Source organism: Vicugna pacos, chromosome 10, assembly GCF_048564905.1.
Source record: "Vicugna pacos chromosome 10, VicPac4, whole genome shotgun sequence".
Lineage (NCBI taxonomy): Eukaryota > Metazoa > Chordata > Mammalia > Artiodactyla > Camelidae > Vicugna > Vicugna pacos.
In genome coordinates this window covers 32251289-32276103 of record NC_132996.1, presented here as the reverse complement: position 1 = coordinate 32276103, position 24815 = coordinate 32251289, and the positions used below count along the sequence as shown (strand labels likewise).

The following is a 24815-nucleotide window of genomic DNA, read 5'->3' as shown; positions in this document are numbered from 1 at the left end:
TGTGGTAGAGGGAGCGAACTGGGAAGGCAGAAAGAAGTAGCATCTAGAGTAAACTGGCTGACCTTAAACAAAAGGCACCCCCTTCCTCTGAGTTGGGAGGACAGGAAGGTATCAGTATAATACAGTTAAGTTTGAAGGTAGGAGGGATACAAATTTGAGGGAATTTATCTTTTATGTTTTTTTTTTCATGTTCTGTGAAGTAGGAGGTGATAATGGGAAGGGTTAGGCACTGGGTAAATGGCATTGAGGAGAAAAGTAAAGATTTTAAATAGTCATTAAGGACTGTGGAAGAGGAAGCTGACAAAAAAGGAAGTGACAAGAAAAAGAACTGAAGGGTGTCCCTGAGGTTAATGATGACTGAAGTGACCCCAGTAACATGACTCTGGGATGGCTGGATTGACCCGAGATCAGTGGTTGGTGATGGGGAGGGAATTAGGGCACTAGTGATACTGTTACTGAAAACGATGGGAAGCTGGGACAGCCCTCTGGACTGATGGAGCAGGGCTTGGGGGGGTCAGTGAGGTTGAAGAGCATGTTCAGAAAGAGCGAGAGCTAGTTGTGGTCAGGGAGAAGGTTGCTGGAGTTCAAGGTCTCATAGGTAGTATGGTTCTAGATGATGAAAATGGTCTAGGTCTGGTGACTGAACTGAAAGAGGTGTGAAGGTGATTCGCATTAAAGAAATCAAGGAAGTAAGAGGCCAAGTTGTTAAGACATTGGTTAACTAGATGTTGACAGGGTAGTTGGACACTTGCTGAAGTCCTAGATAAATGAGGGAGTTGGTGATGGGAGATAGATGAAAGAAGGGATGAGGAAGGAAGAGGGCAATTGGTTAGAATTAAAGGGAGTTTTATAGGTAGGTGGAAAGAGAATGTGGGATGCTCAGAGAATGTCTGCTCTCATAGGCTTTTGATTTGAGCTTATGGTAGAATGAATGGAATGCTCTTGAGAGGCTGCCAGGCAAGTGATATCCTGAGGGAGAATTACAACTCACTTGAGGCCTGGGAGAGATAAGAATGCAGGCTTTCCCGAAGTCTCAGTAAGAGGAAGGGGATCAGTGTTGGGGTAAGGGGAGGGAGGAGTAATGTGAAGATACTGAGGTGCAAAGAACTGAGTATGTGAGGGAGGACCACTTGCTAAAGAGCCATGGCTTTGAGCCCTTCGACCTGGCCAAAGGGTGAGGGAGAGGGAGTTGTTACTCAGGCATAAGATGCCCAGAGAAATGACCTTTGGTGCTGTTGTCAGATTGTGTTTCAGATGCAGCGATTGCTGGAGACAAATTGTAACACAGACCCTGGCTCCCCCTGGAGTATTAGATTCACTTGGGAGCCTAACTTCTGGACCAAGCAGCTGGCTTCCCTTGGTGAGCCCAGAGCCTACTCTATTCGCCTTACATAATTGCTGGGAATGAATATAGACCATCTACTTGGCTTACTGGGTAGGCATATGCCCAAGAGAAAGCACTCCCTGAGAATGCCAGTGGTGATGGAGTCATTCAGCAAAACTTTTTTAGGGGATATGGAGGTGGTGTTAAGGTGGGATGGGGAGAACTGATAGCTTAAATAGCAATGGCAATACAGGACTTTTGTAATAGGACCAGTTAAAATCTGAGCTTCCTATTCTGCATGAATGTCCCTGTTACCTTGGTTTCATTGCTAGAGAGGAGACAAGACAGTGGCCCTACTCTCCAGAATGCTGAATGGCAGTGCAGGTGGACCTGTGTCTCTGAGTATAAGGGTATATAGATGTGTAGGCACAACAGAGACAGACAGACAGACAATGTCACACCCTTTGGAGCTGAGATATAAGCAGATATTTTATGACCTTGTGCATTTTCCTTCCCTGCTACAATAATTTGCTGGCTTTCAGTCTTTGGGTGGAATGTAGGCAACTTGGGGTTGTACCTGTGTTGACAGCCTAATAGTAGCTTTGTTAAACTAATGGCCAACTGCTACCTTCATCTGGGCTGTTCGTCTCATTGCAAGTGTTTTGAACTTGACAGAGTGATAAATGATATTTTGGTGTATTTTTTGCTTCCCTTTCCCCTTTGATTTAATTCCTTTGGTGAGCACCTGCTCTGAATCAGGCCCCACACTGGCCGCTAAGTGACCGAAGGTGAATAAAACACACCTCCTGCCCTCGAGGAGCTCAGTCTTCCCCTAAGTAGGCCTCAAGTGAGCTGAAGGAGCCCTTAGACTGACACAGCGATAGATATCATCTACTCGTCTTGAAGGCCCAGGGACCTCAGACCACAGTGCTGGCACCTGCCACTAACCTGGTGTTAGAGCTTCCCTCTCTCTTCCATCCCACTCTCCCAACACACAGCTCCCCAGAACCATAGTTGAAGACATGCTCATTGACTCTCCTTTGCCACTTTCGAGCACACTCTCTCCTTTCCTGTTGAATGATATCCTTTGGTCCTAGGAGTGGGAGGTAGCAAGTGGGGAACAACTGCAGATTTCCTTTGGAAACATTCTCTATTTTGAATTTCTAGGCTGTATAACTACTGAGGGTGGACAGCTGTCCCGGGCAGATACTCCTGCTTATGGAGGCTTACAGGGACCATCATCTTTTTATCAAAGCCACCAGTCCCCAGTGGCTCAGCAAGAGACTCTTAGCCATCCCTCACACAAGTTCCAATCTCCAGCACTGTGTTCCTCATCTGTGTGCTGCTCCCACTGCTCCCCAGTCTCGCCCTCCCTCAAAGGCCAGGTCCCCCCACCCAGCATACACCCAGCCCACAGCTTTAGGCAGCCCTCTGAGATGGTGCCCCAACAGCTGGGGTCACTGCAGTGCTCCACCCTGCTGCCTAGGGAGAAAGAACTGCCGTGCAATCCTCATCCACCAAAGCTGCTGCAACCCTGGCTGGAAACCCAGCCCCCCGTGGAGCAGGAGAGCACATCCCAGCGGCTGGGGCAGCAGCTGACTTCCCAGCCTGTGTGCATCGTCCCCCCGCAGGATGTTCAGCCAGGAGCCCATGCCCAGCCCACCTTACAGTCACCCTCTATCCAAGTCCAGTTCGGCCACCACCAGAAGCTGAAGCTCAGCCACTTTCAGCAGCAGCCGCAGCAGCAGCTGCCACTTCCACCACCTCCGCCACCTCCACCCCAGCAGCAGCCCGCCCCACCTCTACCTCCATCCCAGCATCTGGCTTCTAGTCAGCACGAGAGCCCTCCTGGGCCCGCCTGTTCTCAGAACGTGGACATAATGCACCACAAGTTCGAGCTGGAGGAGATGCAGAAGGACCTGGAGCTCCTCCTTCAGGCTCAACAGCCCAGCCTGCAGCTGAGTCAGACCAAATCTCCTCAGCACCTTCAGCAAACCATTGTGGGGCAGATCAACTACATCGTGAGGCAGCCGGCCCCCGTCCAGTCCCAGAGCCAGGAGGACACCATGCAGGTGAGCCTCAGGTGGAGTGGAACACATGTTCTCCCTGTGATAGCGCAGGGGACACAGCCTCCCAGTCTCAGGGTAGCATAGGAACACATTTTCTTCATTTTAGGGTGGGCTTGAACTCAGTCCTGACTATTCAAGACTGCCCTGGTTCCACCTCCCATCTCAGGAAAGCTCCAGAGAGCATAGTACCTAGTCCCAACATAGATCTGGGTTTAATATGGTCTGGAGTGGCCTGGCTTATCCCTGTCTTCTTGAGTGACTAGGGACCTTGTCTATGAATGGAACTTCCTGAGCGGTGCTGGACTCCAGCCAGTGCCAGGCTGGAGAGAGGCTGTCTCTTACCTTTATAACCTCACTTCTCTTGCTGTAATTTGTGAATCCCAGATGGAGGAAGGGGAGAGCTTAAGGAGTGGAGGAGGGTGTACACTAGGTGCTAGTGAGCAGCAACTTCATAACACTGAACAGATTGAGACTTAGAGTTTATTCCAAGCATACCAAACTAGGAATGCTTTATATATACCTCATCATTTATCCTACCAACAACGTTGTTAGGTAGGCATTAACGTGTGTTTTTCTGGATGCAGAAGTGGAGGTCAGAGATGGCAAGCAGTTTGCTTAGAGATCATAAAACATTGAGCGGTAGAGCCAAAACTTGGATCCAAGGTCTGCTGACTCTGAAATGCCACAAAGGAGGCCTTGTTCTCGCTCTCCCTAGTTGGGTGGTGGAGGCTGCTCCTCTCCTTCCTCAACTAAAAGCCAGTTGAAGAGGTGCAGCTTGTACCTCTGGGATCTTTGCAGCACTCTGCATCTTCGTTCTTAACTCTGGCTTTTCTTTGTCTCCAGAGCTTCCTGTTCTAGCCCCTTCTCACTTTTCCCATAGTGGTGTCTCCTTTAAATATGGAACTGCATTTATTTCTTAAAAGCAGCTCTATAGACTTTTACTTTATCACAAAATATAAGGCCTCACGTTTATACTTCAGCATTGACAACTTCAGATCATGCTTCAGATGTCTTCCTCTGAGGCTAGGTTCCTTGGAGGGGACATGGACTAATCCTTATGATGGCAGAGAAAAGTCTAGGGTTTATAGAGGACCACAAACTCTGTGAGATTAAATCAAAACCATTATGATTGCTAAGGTGAATGTAATTCTTGGATTGGGTTCTATCTTAAGACTGTCATGTTAGGAAGAGTTAGATAAAACTTTCTTTGTGAAAAAAATTCGAGCAGTTCACAGTGTGTAGGTGGTGACAACAGAGGGTGCAGAATGGGCATTAGCCTTTGCTGCTGCTGCTGCTACTCTCTGCAGTAAAACCCACCCAAGTTCTTATTTTCTTCTCCAGGCTACAGATGAGCCCCCAGCATCTGAAGGCCCAAAGCCAGCCCTCCCTCTTGACAAGAATACTGCTGCTAACTTGCCCCAGGCATCTGGGGAAGAAACACCTCACAGTGTCCCCTCACAGGACAACGCCATCCAGCATTCCTCTCCAAATGTGGTGAGAAAGGTACTAACGGAGCCTGCTCTCCCTGACCATACGGGGCCCACTGCCTGTCAAGACCCAAGGGACCTGGAGGAGGATGCCTGGGCAGGGGGAGGAGTATCCCTGTTCCATCCCTGGATGTTACACAGCCCTGACTCATGCGTTCTGTCCTAGTGAGTCAACAAGGGCCTCCTCCACCCCATTTCCACTCCCACATACACTTAAGATGGGAGCAACTGGGCTTCATTTAGAGAGGAAGGGGAAAGGGAAAGAAAGCCAATTCATTGAACATCCCAATTTTATAGCTAAAGAAAGTGAGGTCCAGGGTCCTACAGCAAGTAGATACGAGGGCTAGGATTTATTTACAATGAGAATCCAAAGCCTGAACTTCTTCCTCTCTGCAATGAAAATGGGGAAAATATTTTATGTGGCCCCAAAATCCAAAGTTGGTTGGCCTTAGAATTTGAATTAATGGAATTTGTTGGGTGAGCAGTCTGCAGGGATGTCCTGCACAGGTAGCTGAACATCTAGGGACACAGATCTCTTGAAGATAAGTTATTTGATGCCCTCCCTGTCCATCCACCTACCTGCTTGGTGGAAGGGTCCACCGTAATAACCCAGAATCCCATGACTCCTCAGCTGTCTTCCTCTCACCCCTGCCTTTCATTCCTACCCTGGTCGTCCTCCTAGCTGGCATCTCAGTGCTGTGCCAGGCCTTCCACTTGGCCCACCGTGTATAACTTGGCCCTGTTTCACTTACTGCCTTTTCTGGTCTAGTACCCTCAGCCCTCCTGGTACTTCCACTCATCCCTGTATTTGAAGCTGTCAGCTATTCTGTAGCTTCCCAGACTGCACCCTCAGCCCTGCAGCATCCTTTGGGCTCTACAACCCCAGTTCCACTAGCTGTTCTGTGTACCTACCCCACACACCCTTATGTTTCTCCCAGCATCATCATTGCCCTACATGTCTTAGACCAGTCTATCTTGGTGATACTTGGGGAAGAGGGTTTTAAAATGTAAGAGATGGCAAAAATGAAATGTTAATGTAGTGACTCTTGGAGTCTGGACAAGCCTCTGGTACTAAAGGCTTTTTGTCTCTGCCCAGCTTGTCCTATCCTTTTGAAAATGGTTTAGCCTAAAGGCCATAGAGGTGCTGTAAATTGACCCTTTGTGGCTCTTAGGGGTTTACATTCTTACACCTGGGGTCGATATCTATCTATCCAATGATCCATCTATCCACCCATTTATTTACTCAATGTTCAAAAATATATATTAATTTCATTTCATGTACCAAATATTTTTCTAGGTGTCAGGCACACATTGGTGAATTAAGGCAGTCTCACATTGGAGCATCCAGCCTAGTGGGAGAGACAGTTAAATAAACAACAATGATGAAGTATGATAAAGTGCTATGATAGTCAATGGGGTGTATAGAAGGAGCACTGAACCCTGGGAGAAGGGACTGTTCACAGAAGGCTTCCTAGAGGACATGGTTTTAAGCTGAGATTTGAAGGAGGGGAAGTTAGGCAGGTAAAGGAGGGTTGAAGGAAAGGCTGGAATAAACAGTCAAAGGGAATGGCAGACAGGAAGGTCCAGAAGTGAGAAAGAGCCTGGGCTACTTAGGGGGTTTCAGATAATTTAGTGTAGTAGCAACATGAGATATGCTGGTGAATGGGAGTGATTGAAACCACAATAGTTGGAATGCCTTGTAAATTATGCTCTGGAATTGGGATTCAGTCTTGGGGGTTGTGAGGTGTGAATGAAGGATTTCTAGCAAGGCAGAACATGGTTTGAATTAAACTTAAGAAAGGTCACTTTAGTTGTAGGAAAGGAGACCAAAATAGGACAGAGGAGAAATAGGAGCAGTTGAATGAAATCAAGTAATGCTGATGATAAAGAGGCAGCTAGGACTTCGAGATCAGATCTCAGGTGCTTTGGGACTTGGAGTCTGATTGGCAATGGGAAGCAGGGGAAAGAAAGTCCAAGCTGTGTCTTGACCCACTGGATTGCCATTCACCTGAGACGGGAACATGAGAGGAAAAGCATGTTTGTGGAGAGGGAAAAGTTAAGTTTTGAAAATTGTTGGTGGAAGCTACCTTACAAGATGACTGAAAGGCAGCCAGCTCTAGAGGTCAGTAGGTCAGAAGGAAGCCTGGGATTGCCAGTGCTTAAGTGGTAGTGGGAGCCATGCCGAAAACACTTCTTATTTCGAGTCTCAGTTCTGCTTCTGCACACAGTACAAAGGAAAGGAGGCAAGCCATGTGCAAGCACGGAGTCCTTCCTGCTTGCGTGGGTGGCCCACAGGGCGCTCTGAGCAGTGAGGGGGTGCTGCCCTCCTGTGTGGCTGCAGGGAGGCAGTGGGGTTAATGAAAACCCTAAGAACTCTGACTTCTCATTTTGAGTTGCCCCTGGCCTTTAACCTGGGCCCATGCAGAGGTGTGGAGGGGCAAGTGGCCTGGCATTTTTCAGATGTTTCATAGGCTTCTCTATGGCTTGAACTCCCAGAAGAGTTTTGAGAACCTCCAGGTTTCCATCCTGGCCCAGGGGAACCTCTGGGTCTACTTGACTGAGAGAGGTACTGACTATACACAAAGCTCCTGAAATAAGAAAAAGGGCTTTCTTTTTGAGGGAATTCATTGCCTTGAACCTGGGATTGGGTACAGTGCAGGGTATGAAGGTCAAAGTTACCAAACAACATTTTGAGCCTCTTATTGATTGATAATACTTTGTATAGCATTTTCTATAGGTTTGTCATAGGTTTTTACATGGATTATTCCATTTTATCTCTTTGTTTATCCTAGCAATACTATGAGGAAGCCACTTTCTTATTCCCCTTTGAAAGATGTGGAAACTGAGACACAGATGTTAAGTGACCACCTAAGAGATATACAGCCGACTATTGGCAATGTTAGGACCAGAGCACAGGTTCCTGCCTTAGCCATGTGTTCAATGATTAGGTTAAATTGCTTCTCTCTGTGCACTGCAGTGAGAGAAGTAGGATTCCATTTGGATTTTCCTGTCTTTACAATCTTTGAAGTAGCCCGAGGCCTTGCTGGGGAGAGGGCTGGGGACCCAGCCTAGCTTGGTCTTGGTTATCTTTATCTGGTAAAGGCATTTAGCCCCCAGCCCACTCCTCAGCCTGTACTAGCCTATGAGTGCCAGGGGAAGCCAGAAGTCTATGAGGCCACAGGCAAGAGGAACCCCTGGCACGGGGCACCTCCCTGTGTGTTCCACGAGGACTCCATGCTCAGAGCTGCTCACTGACTTCGTGTCACCACAGGAGGACTTTTGTTACAGCAGAGCAGCTGTGAACAAGTACCTGGGACTTGGTACTATGTGAGCTGATGGTGAAAACAGATTGCTGCTGAAACTGAGATTTGAAATTTCTAGGATGGATTTTCTAGTGACTTGACCTCTGCAATCTCATGAGCATTTTATCCCATCACTTTCCCTGCCTCCAGCAGGATGTTTTTGAATAAACTTAGACATCTGTTTGGCACTAGCTGTTGCCTAAGCTTCCTAATATTGGTTCAGCCACTCCAAAGAAAGACCATGAAGAAAGATAACTCTACAACAGAATCCCTTCAAATCCCAAGGGAAACTGGAAGACATTTCAATGGCTTCAATTCATGCTTCTGAACTAGTCGACTACTGAAAAATACATGCGCTCCTTTCCTCAAAGCTCTCATGGAGTCAAGGCTGGCAGCGTCACAGACAGCCCTGTCTGAACCGAGTTCACCTGCAAGAGGGACCTCTCCTGCTCACAGTGTGGCCCCAGATCTTCAACAGAGGACTTTAAGGCCACCAAGTTGCTGCTCAAGGATTGAGAGGAGTCTAGGATGTATTTTCAGTAAATGATTCAGAAGTAGTAGGCATTCGTGTGGTTCAGATTATTAAGAGTGATGCAGAGGAGTAAAGGATTATGACTCTGATGAATGGCATTTCTGCCATTATCAAAGCGTTTTGATGCCTGAGCTCTTGATTTGATTCTTACAAGTCTGTGAGATTTACATTAACCTGCAGAGGAGGATATTAAAACCCAGAGATGGAAAATGATTTGCTCACGTACATACTCTAAACCTTGACGTAAGTGAGGAAATACTAAGCATCCTGCCTGATGTGCTCTGTCCTGCGTAGGAATCAAGCCAAATTCTCCCCCAGTCTGGCTTCCTGAATTTTGTACTCTCTAGAAAGCCTGTCTCCTTATAGCCTGATTTCATCCACAGACCAAACCCAAGATCTTTGTCTAGGTCTCCTACTCCATGAGAAGACAGATTCTTGCTTCTAGGCCTCAGATTTCCTTAACCCAGCCTAGGGAAAATACCCTTGCCTAATTCTCCCAAGTCTCCAAGATTTGGGTTTTGAGGGTTCACTCATACTGGCTTTCACTTTAGATTTTCTGGAATCCACTTATTCCTTTCCTCTTCCTTCCACCTCAGACTCTAGGATCCTCTTTGCTTTTTCCATGTTCTCGGATCATCAGGGCACTGGCCACTCCTCAGTTCGTCTCTCTTCACCAACCATGATCATTTTCCCATTTGACTCTGGTCAGTTAGCAGATATCAGCATAGTTACATCTGAGCTGGAGGGACACTCGCTACCAGCAAGAGCAGTTTTCCTGTTCAAAATCAACTTGTGAAATCGCTTGCAGGTAAAGTTAGCTCCCTCCTCAGCTGTCTGATTCAGTTGTTTCAAGATCTTCTGCTGTTAAACCAGTCTACTTAATCTGAAGCAGCTGAAACACTCAAATATCCCAAGGATTTAATCCACAAATCTATTTACCTCTGTCCTTGTCTCTAATCTGTTTCTTTCAGCCAGGGTGAAGGCCTTCAATATGTTTCCAAAACACAATTCCCAAGTCATTGGTCTCTTCTACTGCACATTTACATGGTGGTCAGTCTTTGACAAGTTTAACTTCTACAACAAAAACGTGAAACCAGAAGTGAGTAGGCAAAGCTTCAGAGTAGCAATAAGAACAGATATCACAAACCTCACACATTATATTCTGTATGAGACTATAAACCTGATCTAGTCAGCATACTTGGTATAGCAAGCTTAGTTACGTGATTTTCTTTGGGAATTTTTAGTTTTCCTATATTACAGCAGTAAGCAGAGTAGAAGCAGGGAGTCCGGACTTCTGTAACAGCAGCTAACAGCAAGGGAAAGACAAGAAACATCACCTGGAAAAGTACCACGATGTGGGGTCATTCACTGAAAGGACAAGCTAAGCCCTACATACCTAGAGGTTCCCTAAAGCACCAGTGAACTACAGAACATCCCAGCAATGAGGTCCATCAGAGTTCCTTTACGTCACTGAAAAATGGTCCTGTTAGGCTCCATGTACTCTGTTTAGTAAGGGTGGTGTGCAAATCATTTTAGAAGTACTCCTTTTCAAAACAGTATTTCAAAGCCAACTGCATTTTGTTATTGAAAGAGATGTTTCAGATATCTGGAAAATTAATTTCTGTGGAACACCACCCTATCTGCATTACTTTATCCCAGCAATATTATCTTGCTGTAAGAACCTGAAATTTATATTAAACTTGGGGTATGTGCACCAAGTGTCTGTTTATTGACTTCTCAATCACATCTTACTGGGGCACTGGCCTTCTACCTAGTGGCACAAAATTCAAGACCAGGCAGCAGATTTCTGAGTCTGGGCCCAGTCTTGGATTCCTTTATGAGTTTGGAAAATTTGGGTAATCACTCTGTGTCTCAATTTCCCTTCTGGTTAAAATGAAGGAACAATGTTTTCTCTGAATTGTGGCAACACCTTGTGGCGATCATTAGAATGGTAATGTTGGCACATTGAACTCCAGAAAAAGATCAAGGTGGAAAGAATGGGGAGAGGGAAGGCAGCAGGGAGCAGAGCACAGATCAATAGGATTAGATGGGTGAAGGGTTATACAGGTGACTAGTAGAAGAGGTTGAAAGTCATACAATTCAGACAGGTCACAGGTAAGGCAGGTGGCAAACAGAATTAAAGAGACAGATAAAGTGGTGAAGGACAAAGAAAACAAAGGGACAGGGACATACAGTTTGAGAGGAGAGAAAATTAGGGGCAGGTGAGCAGATGCTAGGTCATGGAGTAAGAGGCGGCTCCCTTCAGTCCTCAGAGATGACCTGAGCTATGAGAGTAAATGTTTTTCACGATTTTGACTTCTCTTCCTCCCTGAACTAGAAAATAGTTTATTTTCACTTGCAAACCTCAAAATATATACTTTTTCCCTCATGAAGTGTGAAGGTGTTATGTGAAGACCAAGTCAAGGTGTCAGTTAAGCTTGGAGGTGTCAGTGATTGCCTTGTACAGATGCTCCAGCCGGCCAGACACTTTCACCTCCTCTCATTTGACTTCTTAACAATCCTTGCTGCTAGAGAAGGCAGGTGGCATCATCTCCATTGACATATGAGCTCCTCCTGTGTATGAGGCACGGAATGTCAGAACTGGGCCCCATTCCAGGTTCTTCTCCAACCTTAGCTTTCTCTCAAGAAGCCCTTTCCTTCCTACCTTCCAGGCTTTGGAGACTCAGCCTGCTTTCTTGGCCCAGGAAGTTGGCCCTCCCTTTGTCCCTACTTGCCTTGTAGCGCTGGCAGCAGGGTGCAATGGAGGGTCTCAACTCCCCTCATTCTTTCTATACATGAAATAAGGACCTTTCATTTTAATATTTTGTAGCTCTTCACTCCAGAGAGTCAGATGAAGTATCAAAAATAACTAACACACAGCATAATAGGTTTCAGAAATGCCCCTGTGTTTGTAGAGTCTATAGAAATGGGGTCGAGGCTGGCTTCCTCATAGCACTTTCTGAGTCACTTCTCAGAATTTCCTTATAGAGATTTCCCAGGTTCTTGTTACTGTTAACAGTGCTTCACCCCATCTCCTGATAACCTTGGCTGCCTTGAGATTGGCTGTAGGTATGGACATGAAAGAGACCAGTGTAGTCCTCAGTATCTTAGGACATGTTACTGACCTCATACTGCCTGCTAGATGTTATGGGAGCAGGGCCAGCAGATCCAGCTCGAGATAAACTGCAACAGGGTGTTCACTATTCTTCCATGGCTCAGTCTACATGCTCTGCCTCCCCTCTATCATTTACGTTAACTCACGGTTCATGATATACAATGAGTAATCAGGGAGGGGAGTTGGTAACTCCCTGCAGATGTGATCTCTACCCCTAATCTGCAAAGTTTTCCCTTTGGGGATTTAATCTTGTGCATAGCTTGTGACATATGGCACCTGATCATTATTGCTTGGAATGGTCCTAGATGGATTCTGGTGCTCTTAATGCTTGGCATCAAAGATCTCACTGAGAATCAGTTGTGTCATGGGTAGATAAGATGATCACCAGACTGCATTAAATACACACGTCAAGTAGGGAAAAGGTGGAAGAGTCCAGTTCAAAAGATTGGGCTGTCACATATTACAAAAGGGAATATGATGATTGTTGGATATTCTTACCCATAGATTAGGAAATAAAGAGTATTAGAGGACTTTGTTAGTGTGTAACCAGGACAGCAAGGGGACACCAAGGGATGCAGGCCAGGGCATGTTTGAGATACCCTTGGTCTCTGGCCTCAGTCCCTTATGTCTGGTTTATCCTGTTTGGTTTGAGCATTCCCCCATCTCTCCTTCTCTTCAACCTTTATTAGCTTGGGACTTAGACTAGACAGCAAACTGAAGCCTTTTTATTGAAGACTATTGAACTACCAAGAAGCATATAAAAAGCAGACTTTGGTGAAATAGTGGGTATTTAGCTCATCTGCTTTAAAAACTGAAAATTAAGAATAGAAAATATATACTTTGCTGATGCAGTTAAACAAATAATAAGGGGAAAGGTTTGGGAGAGAAGAAGGAGAGATGAGAAGAAAGAAAAACAGAAGAAGAGAGAAAAGGAGGTTGAGAGAGACAAAGAGCAGAAGAGGGAAGGACGAAGAGATGGAAGGACAGGATACGGGAGACGGGCAGAGGCAGACAGGCCAGAAAGAAGAGTTCTTTGAAGATCTGGGTTCTAAACCTACAAAAATGCTACCTCAAATATCAGTCATACTTAGTAGTGAATAGTGAAAGGATCCCCCTGAGATCAAAGTAGGATGACTGCTGTCACTACTGCCGTTCAACCTCACCCTGGAGGTCTTAGCTAGTGGAGTAAGGCAAGAAGAACAAATGTAAGGAGGGGAATATATAAAAGTCACTAGTCATAGACGACATGATTTGTATGCACAGGAAATCTCAAAGTGACTTCAGTAAGGTCTCTAGGTACAAGGTCAATACAAAAATCAGTTGTGTTTGTATATATGAACACAAATAAAGAGAAATGGAAATGTGTCAAATGAGGTGTTCAATAACATAAAAAACTTCAGTTGCTTTTCTGAGCTTCATTTTTCTCAAGTGTAAAATTAGGGCCACACAGTAATAACAGTAACAGTAACAGCAGCAGTGGCAGCACTGGGGCTTGTTGAGTAGCCCCTGCCACACGTTGCCCTAAACGTTCACATGGATTATTTCTTTTAAACTGCACAACTCTTTAATGTTTGTTGTGAGGAGTAAATGAGGAAATGTACGTAAAACGCCTAGCAAGTTGCCTCGCATATAGTAAATTCTCAATAAATTTTAGCTACAGAAAAATAGTCATTATTTTGGAGAGACTCCTAGTCTTAGCTGTTAGTAGAGCTAAGCTGCTATTCATTTGGCTTACGATTTATAGAGTAAACAGTCATGCATTACTGGTTTTTAAAAAAATTGTAAATAGCTCATTAGTTCGTTTATTCAGCCAGGCACTGCTCTTGGGGCTAGGGATAGAGTGGGTAAGCAAAGTAGACAAAATCCATACCCTAATGGAGTTTATGGTTTAGCAGGGGAAACAGGCATTAACCAAATGGTGTCACAGATTGTGCTGTGAGAATAAAGCACAGGAGTTAAGAGAGCGTAGAAGAGGGAACTGGTCTGGGCTGGAGCAAAAATTCACAGGTGAGCTGAGTTCAGAAGGTAAGTAGAACAGGGGCTGGGCTAGGAGAATGTCCCATGCAGAGGAAGCAGTCTGTCTAAAGGTTGTGGGTAGAGGGAGAGCTTGGCATGTTTTCGGAATTGAGAAAATGTCTGAGTGTCTGGAGCTCAGAGCATGAGGAGGGCCATTGTATGAACTAGGGCTGCAAAGCAGGATGGGGGACAGGTTATCAAGGCCTTGGGAGCCTTGTTAAGCATTTTCACAGTCATCCTAAGAACAGTGGAGCACACGAGGGTTTTATGCAGAGGAATGATGTGGTCAGATTTGTGTTTTGAAAATATTTCTCCACTGAGGAGGCTACTACTGTAGTTTGGGAAAATATGAAAGTATAACCCAGGCTGGGGCAGCAGCAGAGAGAGGAATAGTGGGAGTATTTGCGAGGTGTTTAAGGGGTAGAATTGATGAGGTTTGGTGTTAGCTTGGGTGAAGGAGGAGGGTTGGCCTGATGCCCCCCTCCTGGGATCTGACTTGAAGAACTGGATGACTAAGGTGACATCACTGAGATGGGACAGTCTTTTCTTCATTGTTAAATAGCTTTACTAATTTTATATTGAAACTTGAGGATATATTTGAAGTATTTACTTTCCAGTGGAAAGTTGAATGTCGTATTCATGGGGAAAAGAATGACAGGTTTAAGATGATTTTAGGAGCTTAGAGATATTTACTCCTTGTTTCCCTTTTGGATTTTGAAAGATGCCAAATTGTTATACCTATAGCCTTTTAAAAAAAAAAGGCAGGGATATCAAACTTATAAATTCCTGAAGGTTTAGAGCCAGTCTCCTTACTCCTCTCCTCCATTAAATCTTTCTCCAATCTGAAAAACTGCAGTGGATTCAGTGCAATAATCTATATGTCTTTAATTTCTTATCAAGCTTTTAAATCTCTTTTCCCTAGGTCACCAAGCAGTTAGAACTGAGAAACGAATTACGGGGGTTGGAACATTATTGCCTCATTCAATGATTGTCCAGAGTGGGTCATATTAAGATTTAGCTACTCTGATGTTCTCTGCCTCCAGTTTAGAATGCATATAGTAGGGCTAGAAAAGACCTTCACATCTCTTGGTCAAAGCCTTCATTCAGTCTAATTCTGGTGGTGCTGGAGTTGATCTGAACAAGCCTGTGAGAAGGCCCTGGAGTTGACTCAGCTTCCCCAGGACTGATTGGAGCTCCCTAAGCTTTGGCATTATCTCAAAGAATGTCTGAGGCAGATCAGGGTTTGAGCGTTTGAACTTCCTCTCATTTGTATGTAGCAGAAACTATTCTGTAGGACCTCCAGAAGGAAAGATAGGCCACTAGTGGGTTAGTCAGAGGGGAATGTGAAGTTGAGGGTGGTCCTGCAGTCTGACCCCACTGGTAGGGTGATGAGGGATGTAGCTGATTGTGTGTGTGTGTGTGTGTGTGTGTGTGTGTGTGTGTGTGTGTGTCTGTGAGCGTGTATCACCCTCAGGCTATCTCTCTCACTCTCTCACTCTCTGTCAGTCTGTCTCTGTCTCTGTGTCTCATGCACGCACATACATGCACACACATGTGCACACAAGAATGCACACAAGTGTCCTCAGCCTATGCCTGCCTCTCTGTGGCGCAGCCCACTAACCTCCTTGGCATAGGGGAATGGGAACAGGACTTCTCGTGCTGAGTTCCCTACAGCTACTAGACTCTGAGGCCGGAGTGAAATCTGAGCATGGGACTCGTGGGCTGCATCTCTCCTCTCCCCTCCACCATTCCCAGCTAACAGCCTGACTGGCCCTTGTCTCTGCTCCTGCAGCACTCCACTTCTGTGAGCATCATGGGCTTTTCCAACACTGTGGAGATGGAGCTGTCTTCTACCAGGCTGGCAAGAACCCTAGAGCCACAGATTCAGAGCATGAGCAGCCTGACAGCTGGCACCCCACAGGTGGTACCAAGCCTGCTGAGTGGCCCCCCACCAACTGTGTCCAGTCTGACAAGTCACAATCAGGCAATGTCCAGCCTCACAGCCAGTCACCTGCCGACCATGCCCAGCCTTGTGCGTGGCACACCCCAATCCATGCCCAGCCTGATAAGTGATCCCTCCCAGGCCATCACAAGCCTGGCAAGTGATCACTCTCAGGCCAGGCCCAGCCTGGTGTCTGGTCCCACCCAGGCTGTGCCAGGCTGTCCTCTGCAGAGCTTGCCTCCGGCTTCTGACGTGCAGCCGGAAACTGGATCCAGCTGCAGTCCTGGCTCTGGCCGAGCTGCAGTGAGCCTGTGCCCTGGGGATGGGGCTGACCCCTCCCTGGGGAATGCCCTGTGCAAGGTAGGTCTTGGGGGAAATGCCATTCGAATTCCTCTGCTCATTATGGGGCAGAAAGGTGGCCCCTGAAGGCCTTATCTGGGCCTTAGCTTAACAGCTCTGTGACTGCCGACAGCAAAAATGTCTGATTTCTTTGGTTCTTGTTGGCCTTTCTCTTTTGAAAGATGGAAAATGAGGATTCTACCCGCTTCACTGACTCTCTGGGACAAGGCCCCACAGCTCCTGGTCTGGATGCTTCTAAGGACTTAGCTATCCCCTCAGAGCTGGAGGAGCCCATTAACCTCTCTGTGAAAAAACCTGCACTGGTCCCCGTGGGCAACACTTCCGTGGCCCTGCAGCAGTACCAGAGCCCAAAAGGTGAGACTTAAGCCAGCAGCCTGCCTTTTGTGCTGGCCACACACTGGAGCGGATGGGCTTGGCACTGCCAGGTGAGAACAAGGTCAGTGGAGTGGCTTCTGAGCCTGAGGGGCAGTGTTTCTCTCTTCGACTAAGTTCACTTCTCCCTTCAGGCTGACTTACTGATGCCTGTTCTCTTTCCTTCACTGTGGCCAGGGCTGATCCAGGCATGGCCAAGACTTAGCCTCCTTATAACATACAAAAGTTCTGGGGGTCTGGGTTCTGGATGGGGGAAATAGGAAGAGCTCACCCCAGAAGGGCCAGCCTTGGCAAAATATTTTAGGGAAGACAGCCTGTCTGACTTTGGAATCAGATAGATCTAAGTTAGCAAACCAGCTCTGTCTCTTTGTTTGAACCTGGGCAGGACACCTAACCTTTCTGAGTTAGTTTCTTTCTCTGTAAATGGGGCTAATCATAGCTAATTCACAGGCCACTGGGACAAATAGCTACAGTGATATCATTTGCTGACTTCCTCTGTGGTAGCAAGAATTTGCCTTGTGCCTGGCTTTAATGTGGATTTGTGCCTCATGGTAAAGGAAATTTGGAACGGTGGAGATTGGCTCTGATTCTCTTCGCGGCTACCCAAACCCCGTCTCAAGTGGGGCTAGGCTATGGTTCCTTCCTTCTGGGGAAGGGGAGGGCTAGTTGGGAAGTTACATAGCAACTGCCTGCTGAGCACCGGGAGCTCTCACAGTTCAGTGTGGGATTCGCGTTTGGTTTATAACGATCTGCCTATTTCCTACATATTTAATAAATGAAAACAAAACAGTTTTTCTCCTTTTCTCCTCACACTTGTTCTTCTTAACTGCACAGTGATGTAACCCTGAATTTTTTTTGTGGGTTTAAAAAAATTCTTTTATTTAAAAAAAATTTTTTTGTGGGGGAGGTAACTAGGTTTATTTATTTACTTATTTACTTACTTAATGGAGGTACTGGGGATTGAATCCAGGACCTCATGCATGCTAAGCACATTATCTACCACTGGGCTATACTCACCCCCACAATGCAACTCTGAATTTTAAGCAGCTAAATTTTTTGGACCCTGCTTGCCCTTGGAAAGTGCCCAGGAGAGTGTCTGGTGCTGGGCACTCAGTAAACGCTAGTGTCCTCCTCCCTGCACTGGCTCCTGCCCATCTATGCAGACTGCACTTCTCAGGGGAGGGCTCCTGGGAGCCTCTGGCCCATGGAGGGTGAGCTGGATTCGCCGGCCGTGCTGAGATCCCAGCACTTGGCTGAAAATGCAGGGGCTGGACAGAATGACTCCTAAGAGCAGGTAACACCAGTGGATGGGGAACAAGTGATTTCTGAGCTCATTTTGGAGATGAGAAGCTGGCCCCTCAGCATCTGACCCAACACTTACCCCCTAGGTAGCTGACTGTTACCTGTGTTTATCTTTTAAAAAGAAGGTGACTTCTTCCCTCTCAGGAAGGGACGCTATGATAGGATTGTCACTACTATGAATGTTCACAGCGTGGGTAACAATGGTGGCATAGGTGTATGGCCAAAGTGTGAGTCACAGATGAGTGGGAGGGTGACAAGGGGTGTTATCATAAATGTATTTATGCATTTATTTATTTTTTGCCTTAGAGTATGAGACTTTTGAACAAGGAGCCCTAGGGCTGGATACAAAAGGGAACCAGAGCATCAGGTAACAGACTCCTGGCCCAGCCTCCCTCTCCCACCCCCAACTTCATGTCCTGGGAGATTGGCACAGGAAGTGAGCATTCTTGATGACTTAACCAGAAGCAGAAGATTTCCTGCAGCTGTCTTCTTTACCCCTCAGACCCTGGGATGGGGTCTGTGTGGTTGGGTGTCTGGAATGATTGTGGGAAGATGTCCTGGCTCCTGAGCCAAGAGGCATGCACTCTGTGTGCAGTCTTCCTTCTTCAGGGATCCTCCTTCTTTGATCAAAGGGCTCCCAGGGCCTCATAGGGCCTGGCCAGACAGAGCTGGGCAGCAGGATGGAATAGGGGCCTGTAGAGGGTTGGATGGAGGATATCTTGAGCAACAGTTCAGTTGTGGGATCATGGACAAGCCTGACTGAGAGCTTGGGGCCAGAGGAGGCTCCCACTGACGCCCAGGGATGTCGTTCTTGCCGTAGACCCTTCAATAGTGAGCCCAAGATTCCCTATGTGCGACTGGAACGGCTCAAGATCTGTGCTGCCTCCTCAGGAGAGATGCCTGTGTTCAAGCTGAAGCCACAGAAGAATGATCAGGATGGGAGCTTCCTGCTGATCATTGAATGTGGTACTGAATCCTCCAGCATGTCCATTAAGGTATTGCTTTTCTCTGCCTTCTCCTTGAACCCTGGCCCAGCCTAGGAGCCTCTCTTTCCTCTCTGCTTCTGGCAGAATTTTGGCTCTGGCCTTGTTCTGAGTCTCTGAGTGGGGCTGCAGCTTGGCTAGACATTATCCCCTGCTGCATGGGGCCTGTAAGATGCACACTAGGAGTGTCCCAGTGTTCCTGGAGCCTGGCTGGCTAGTGGTCCCGGAATAAGCCAGCGCGCATGGCTTGTCATCCCTCCTCTCCCTCCCTCAACAACTTGGTGCTGCGCTCTGACTGCTCGGACACTCTTCTTCCCTCAGGTCAGCCAGAACAACGTGCCTGATGCCATCCAGGCCCCAAATCTGGGGGGAAGAAAGGTCACTGTCACATCTCTGGCTGAGCAGCGGCCCCCAGATGCAGAGAATTCACCTTCTGAAGAACACAGGCTCATTCCTCGAACCCCTGGAGCTAAGAAGGGGCCTCCGGTACCAATAGAGAATGAGGATTTCTGTGCTGTGTGTCTCAATGGGGGAGAGTTGCTATGCTGTGATCGCTGCCCCAAAGTGTACCACCTTTCCTGCCACCTGCCAGCCTTGCTTAGCTTCCCAGGGTGAGTCATGACAACCTCAAGCCATGACCTGGATAACAGGGTGATCTTTCTCCCCACTCTGAGCCTTCAGGAATTACAGGTCTGTGAGTTAGTGGCGCTATAGCTGTGTGCACAGACAGGTGGATACTTCCCTTCCTCCTCTGTTCCCAGCTTCCTCCTGTGCAGATTTGTCCCTGTCCTCCCCTCCCAGGTCCTTGCTAACTCCTATTTTTCTGGACTCACTAAATCCTGAGTTCTAAATTTCTTTCAGTCTCTTCAGTGCAGGTCTAGGGACTCAATTTCTCATGCCACTGCCCCTCAAGCCTGTCTTGGGGCAGAGGGACAAGGGAGGGGGCTCTGGGCAATGTGCTGAGTCTTAACTTGGCCTCACTTCCCTCTGCAGGGGAGATTGGGTGTGTACCTTGTGCCGCAGCCTGACCCAGCCTGAGATGGAGTACGACTGCGAAAATGCCCGTTATAACCAGCCTGGGGTGCGGGCCCCTCCTGGCCTGAGCATATATGATCAGAAGGTAGGGAGGGGTCTCTGGGAACAAGATCCCGCACTGGGGCATTCTCCCTGTGCCCATGGGGACTGAGGCTTTTCTGAAGGGATGAGAGACCTGACAGTTTGGCCCATGGGGGTTCACTATGATTTTTCTTTTGCTAGCTGTTTTCCTCTGACCTGATAGGCTGAACTGTGGTTAGTATGGTGGCTCATACCTGGTGGGACAGAGCCATCAGGGTTACTATCTGTAGTTCTTATTGAGGTGGGGCTGGAACAAAGTAACACTGTTGCGCATTCTGATTTCTGCAGAAGTGTGAGAAGCTGGTACTCTCCTTGTGCTGCAACAGCCTCAGCCTGCCCTTCCACGAACCTGTCAGCCCACTGGTAATGAAGGCTTCTCTGTTTCTGCTGGCTTCTGTTTTCTGCTCGAAAGGCCCCAGGCCTGGGGCAGATCATGGTGGTGCCCAGGGTGGGCTCAAAGCATGGCCACTGGAAGCATGAGTAGTTTGTGCGTGTTCTAGGGGACCCCAGGAACCATGGCCACCACAGCCCCCGCCACTGCTGCTGTGTCAGACCTGACTGGACACGTGAACCATTCTCTTTTCTCTTCCTCTTTGTCTTTTCCCTCCATGCTTCTCTTCTTGCTGTCTTTTTCTTTCTTGTGTTCTTCACTTCTTTTCCACCTTGTCCTCTGTCTCTCCTTCCTTCTTATCCTCCACTTTTCTCTTCCTGTTTGCTTCCCCTTCTTTCCTCCCTCAAGGCCCGGCATTATTACCAGATTATCAAGAGGCCCATGGACCTGTCCATCATCCGGAGGAAGCTGCAAAAGAAGGACCCAGCTCACTACACCACCCCGGAGGAGGTGGTGTCAGACGTCCGCCTCATGTTCTGGAACTGTGCTAAGTTCAATTATGTACGTGTCTACTGCTTTCCCTCTCTCCTACTTCTAGTACCTAGGACTGTCATGCTGGACAAGGGTGTCAGGTTTGGGCCTGGGCTTCCATGAGGACCCGGGAGCAGACCTCCTGGGGCCTACTGTAGTGAATATCTATAAGCTGTCTCCCACATTTGGGCCTCAGCATGGACTCGGGAGGAAGATGGAGAATGCTGGGGACTGGCTATCTGTGGGAAACTGCCAGGGTCACTTCTGCTTTAAGAGCTGATACTCAACTGGTTATCCTGAGTCCCAAGGAGAAAATGTAAAGTTCCTAGCCAGGCTTTGTGCTCTCCGTATAGCTCATGGGGGCCCTGGAAGAGGTGGGCTGGGGGAAACGGGCCAGCCTGTCACTGCTCTCCTTCCGCTTCAGCCTGACTCAGAGGTTGCAGAGGCAGGCCGCTGCCTGGAAGTGTTCTTTGAGGGCTGGTTGAAGGAGATCTACCCGGAGAAACGGTTTGCTCAGCCAAGGCAGGAGGACTCAGACTCCGAGGAGGTGTCTAGTGAGAGTGGGTATTCCACTCCCCAGGGCTTCCCATGGCCCCACTATGTGCAGGAGGGCATCCAACCCAAGAGGCGGCGGCGACATCTGGTAAGGAGTTGCTGCTAGCTGGCAGGCGGGTGGGTGGGCAGGCGGCGGCACCCATACCGCATGTACAGAGCATCCTAAAGTGAAGCTGCTTAGGTGGCACCAGAGAGCGGTGACAGTGACCCCTAACTTCCAACCCTTTAGTCTGAGAGGAAGGCGGGGCAGTGAGGGCCTCATCAAGTCCAGTTACCTTTCTGAGGCTTGAAACTCAGAGTGGTAGATGTACCTGCCCAGGGTCACCCAGAAAATTAGCAGCAGAACCAGAGTGAGAAACCAGGCCTCCTGAATCCTAGCTCAGTGCTGGTTGTTCTATACTGTGCTGTCCATAAGAAAATGAGTACCTGGTCTCAGTGCCTGATCTCAACTTGGGTTTGGGAGAAAGGAAGGGTCTTTTCAGCCCCTTAGTACAGAGAAGAAAGGAGAGGTTGCTTATAGGATGGAGATCTCCCCTGACCTGTGCTGTCTGGTGCCAGCTGTGCAGACCTGAAACATCAATTCAGTGTTGTTTAAGTCCACTGAAATGTGTTGCCCGCCCACCGTGTGCCAGGTTCTGACTGGCCATCCCTGGTTGTTTACAACACTTGGCACACAGTGCTTAGTGACGTCAGTGAGTTTTGCTCTTGGATTCCTGGGGTGGAATAAAACACTTTGGCTCTGGGGAATCCCAGACTGGACAGTTGGCCTTTTCACATTAATAAACGCTACCTTTGGTCATTCTGATTCCTAATATATTTTTCTGCTTTCAGGAGAATGAAAGAGCAAAAAGAGTGTCGTTCCGCCTGGCCAACAGCATCTCCCAGGTGTGAGAGCTGGAAGGAGGCTGAGCGCTCTGGCAGCTGGTGCCCCATCCTGTTGACCACTCCTCCCCACCTTTCAGCTCATTCTCTTCAGATTGTGGATATGAGACAAGTCCTGTTGAGCCTGTAGTACCCTTCTTTGCCATGTGCATCTTACAGCATTTATTTGGGAGCCATAGTGCATCCACTACAGAGAAGATTTCACTAATAAACAGCAAAGAGGGGGGTGTTCCCTATTATCAGAACAATCAGCTGTGTTGACACAGACCAAGCCCAGTCAGGCTCAGGAGGACCAACTTCCTTCATGAATTCTTTCTGCTGAGGAAAGCAGACTTTTCTCACCTTTCAGTGTGGAGGGCTCAGGAGCAATGTATATATGAACTCCTCCTGGGCCCAGAAGAGGGTAAAAGAAGGGAGAGAGGTTCTGACATACTGCAGGCCTGTGATCCCTGGCCCAGCACAGCCAAAGACTGTCACTGTTTGCCTTTGTTTGACCTGCTCAGACAGCAGCGCCTGCCCTGGGCAGGGTAATGAGGCTTCCAAAGGCCACAGGTCTCAATTGGTGCCTATTCGGGTTCTAACGGTTTTCAGGGTATTTGTTTTTCATGCCCCCTTTCCTGATGCTGACTTAAGCGGCTGCTGGGAAGCTCTGGATAGTGTGGCATTCGTGATGGGGCTGGGTGGCTGTGCAGGGACCCCTTACATCTTCAGGCTCAGATCTCACTTGCAGGCTTGAGAAGGTGTTAACTTCAGAGCCTGCACTCTGTGCCACTTACTTTGGGCTAATAGCTCTTCTTCGGTGTCAGAACCTGTTTCTTAGAAGTGATTGTTGGTGGTCACTCCTTCATTATATCCATTCAGAGGCCCAGATCCTGAGTTCTGCTTAGGAAAACTGTGAGACAGCTGTTGTCTGCTTCACATGCAGTTTCCAGGCCAAGGAGAATGACCCACAACCTGCTCACTCTGCTGGGCCTCTCCTTTTGCCTAGGGATCCTAGTTCTCAACTCCTCCACATCACAGAGCCAAAGATTGGAAGTGAGTCCTCTGACTCGCCTGCCCCCAGGCTGTCCGCAGCCCAGAAAATGCCAGGACTCTGCCGGCAGCCCTTTTTTGGTTGTAGGTTAGAGAAGGCCAGAGGGACTGGCGGGAGCCAGACCTAAGCATTCATGGAAGTTCTATCTTGGGTGGAAAAGGGGAAACTGAGAGGTGAGAATCCTCTTTGGTGTCCTTTGGTGACCCTGGAGCAATTTCAGGACTTTCTTTCTCCTAGGGTGAAGGGAGAAGTGTTCTGGAGGCCCCGGGAACAGGAGCGTGCTCCAGGCTGCATCTTGGATGCATCTTCATGGTCTGCGCAGGGTGTTTGGGAAGAAGAGGCATAGGCAGCTGCTGAGGGTCAGGCCACCTCACCAGCAAGGGCTTAGTTGAGAAGGAACCTGTTGCTGATGTTGGCCTGGCCTGGCAACAGCTCTCCTTGGTCCTGTCATGGCTTAGCTGATGTCAAGGGAATCTTAGGTCATGGCTTTATTTTTGCTAAGAGATGCAGTTTAAGGAAGATCTTTGTAGGGCCTTTGTTAATAGGGAAGTTTTGATCAGAGAAAATGTTTTTCTCCTTGTGAGCTGATGGTACTGCTCGTTTCTTCTGCACCAAGGCTGAGAGACCATCTTCACTTCAAAGCAGACTGTGCCCACTGACTTGCCATTCTTTCACCAGCACATGCCAAGCTCTCCTAAGCAGCTGGGCTTCCATAATTTCTGTTTTCTAGTTTATGGTAACTAAGTCTTGAATACCAGGCAATCTTTGGATATAACCCTCTGCTCTTTGGGGCTCATATGACTTTCTGGTTTGGGCGCTAGTCACTTCCCTTTCAGTTTTTGAATCTTTTTCTCTGTTTAGTTGGCTTGGCAAGCTTCCCTCTGTAATTACCTCATTAATTCCTCCTCTTGGTCATCTTTCCTTTGTTTGGCCCCCTCTTCCCATCTTCCCTGAATGAGCTTTATGGTGCTTTATGTTGGGCAGCCAGGTGAGGGCTGTGACAGGCTCAAACCTGATTGACATCTTTCCCCAAGATCAGTTGGAAACTGCTTAAATGCTTGGCCTCCCTTCTATCAGTGAAGTTCCCAGCTTGGGTGTAGCCTTCTGGGCCCAAGGATCAGTCTGCTGGGCCAGGGAACCTCAGTAATGTGGTAGAGAATCACACATTCCCTTCCCATTGCAGAGACCCTGCATGCTGAGAAGCTCCCTTTAGGCACCTAAGCAGGGAGGCAGGGGAGGTAGTGTGTCCTATCCTCCAAGGGTGCAAGGCCCTGGCCCACTACACCATTCCTTCATTGGCGATTCCACAGCACACATTCTCCCTGGCTTTTCCTGGGTACTTAGCACCAATGTTTTAAGTCATGGTTTTGTTTTGTTTTTGCATGCACAAAACAGCATGACTTTTTAGAAATTAAACAAAAGGCGACTAGCTGAGTAACTGACTTCAGTGACTCTTTGCTAGCATTTAAGCTAATCCTGCTTTTGACTTATTCCCATAATGGCCCCATTTTGGAGTCAGTTAAATCCTTTGGCCATTGACAAAGTCCTAAAGTGGAAACACAA

General features: G+C 47.8%; 1 protein-coding gene across 8 annotated transcripts in view; it reads left to right on the top strand.

Moving 5' to 3' along the window:
• TRIM66 (tripartite motif containing 66) overlaps window positions 1-22467 on the top strand; it is a 49995-nt gene extending 27528 nt beyond the window's left edge. For 6 of the 8 annotated variants that reach the window (XM_072969446.1, XM_072969448.1, XM_072969443.1 and 3 more), the window contains 13 exons: window positions 1243-1360; window positions 2492-3396; window positions 4735-4896; window positions 15638-16147; window positions 16309-16501; window positions 18128-18188; window positions 18642-18816; window positions 19126-19415; window positions 19798-19924; window positions 20209-20283; window positions 20660-20812; window positions 21207-21425; window positions 22169-22467. In XM_072969446.1, coding sequence (XP_072825547.1) covers window positions 1243-1360; window positions 2492-3396; window positions 4735-4896; window positions 15638-16147; window positions 16309-16501; window positions 18128-18188; window positions 18642-18816; window positions 19126-19415; window positions 19798-19924; window positions 20209-20283; window positions 20660-20812; window positions 21207-21425; window positions 22169-22228 — 3048 coding nt within the window. In that variant the 3' untranslated portion in view covers window positions 22229-22467. The remainder of the gene's footprint in view (window positions 1-1242; window positions 1361-2491; window positions 3397-4734; window positions 4897-15637; window positions 16148-16308; window positions 16502-18127; window positions 18189-18641; window positions 18817-19125; window positions 19416-19797; window positions 19925-20208; window positions 20284-20659; window positions 20813-21206; window positions 21426-22168) is intronic. The other 2 variants (XM_072969450.1, XM_031681229.2) reach the window with 2 other exon arrangements.
• Window positions 22468-24815: the final 2348 nt, after the last annotated feature.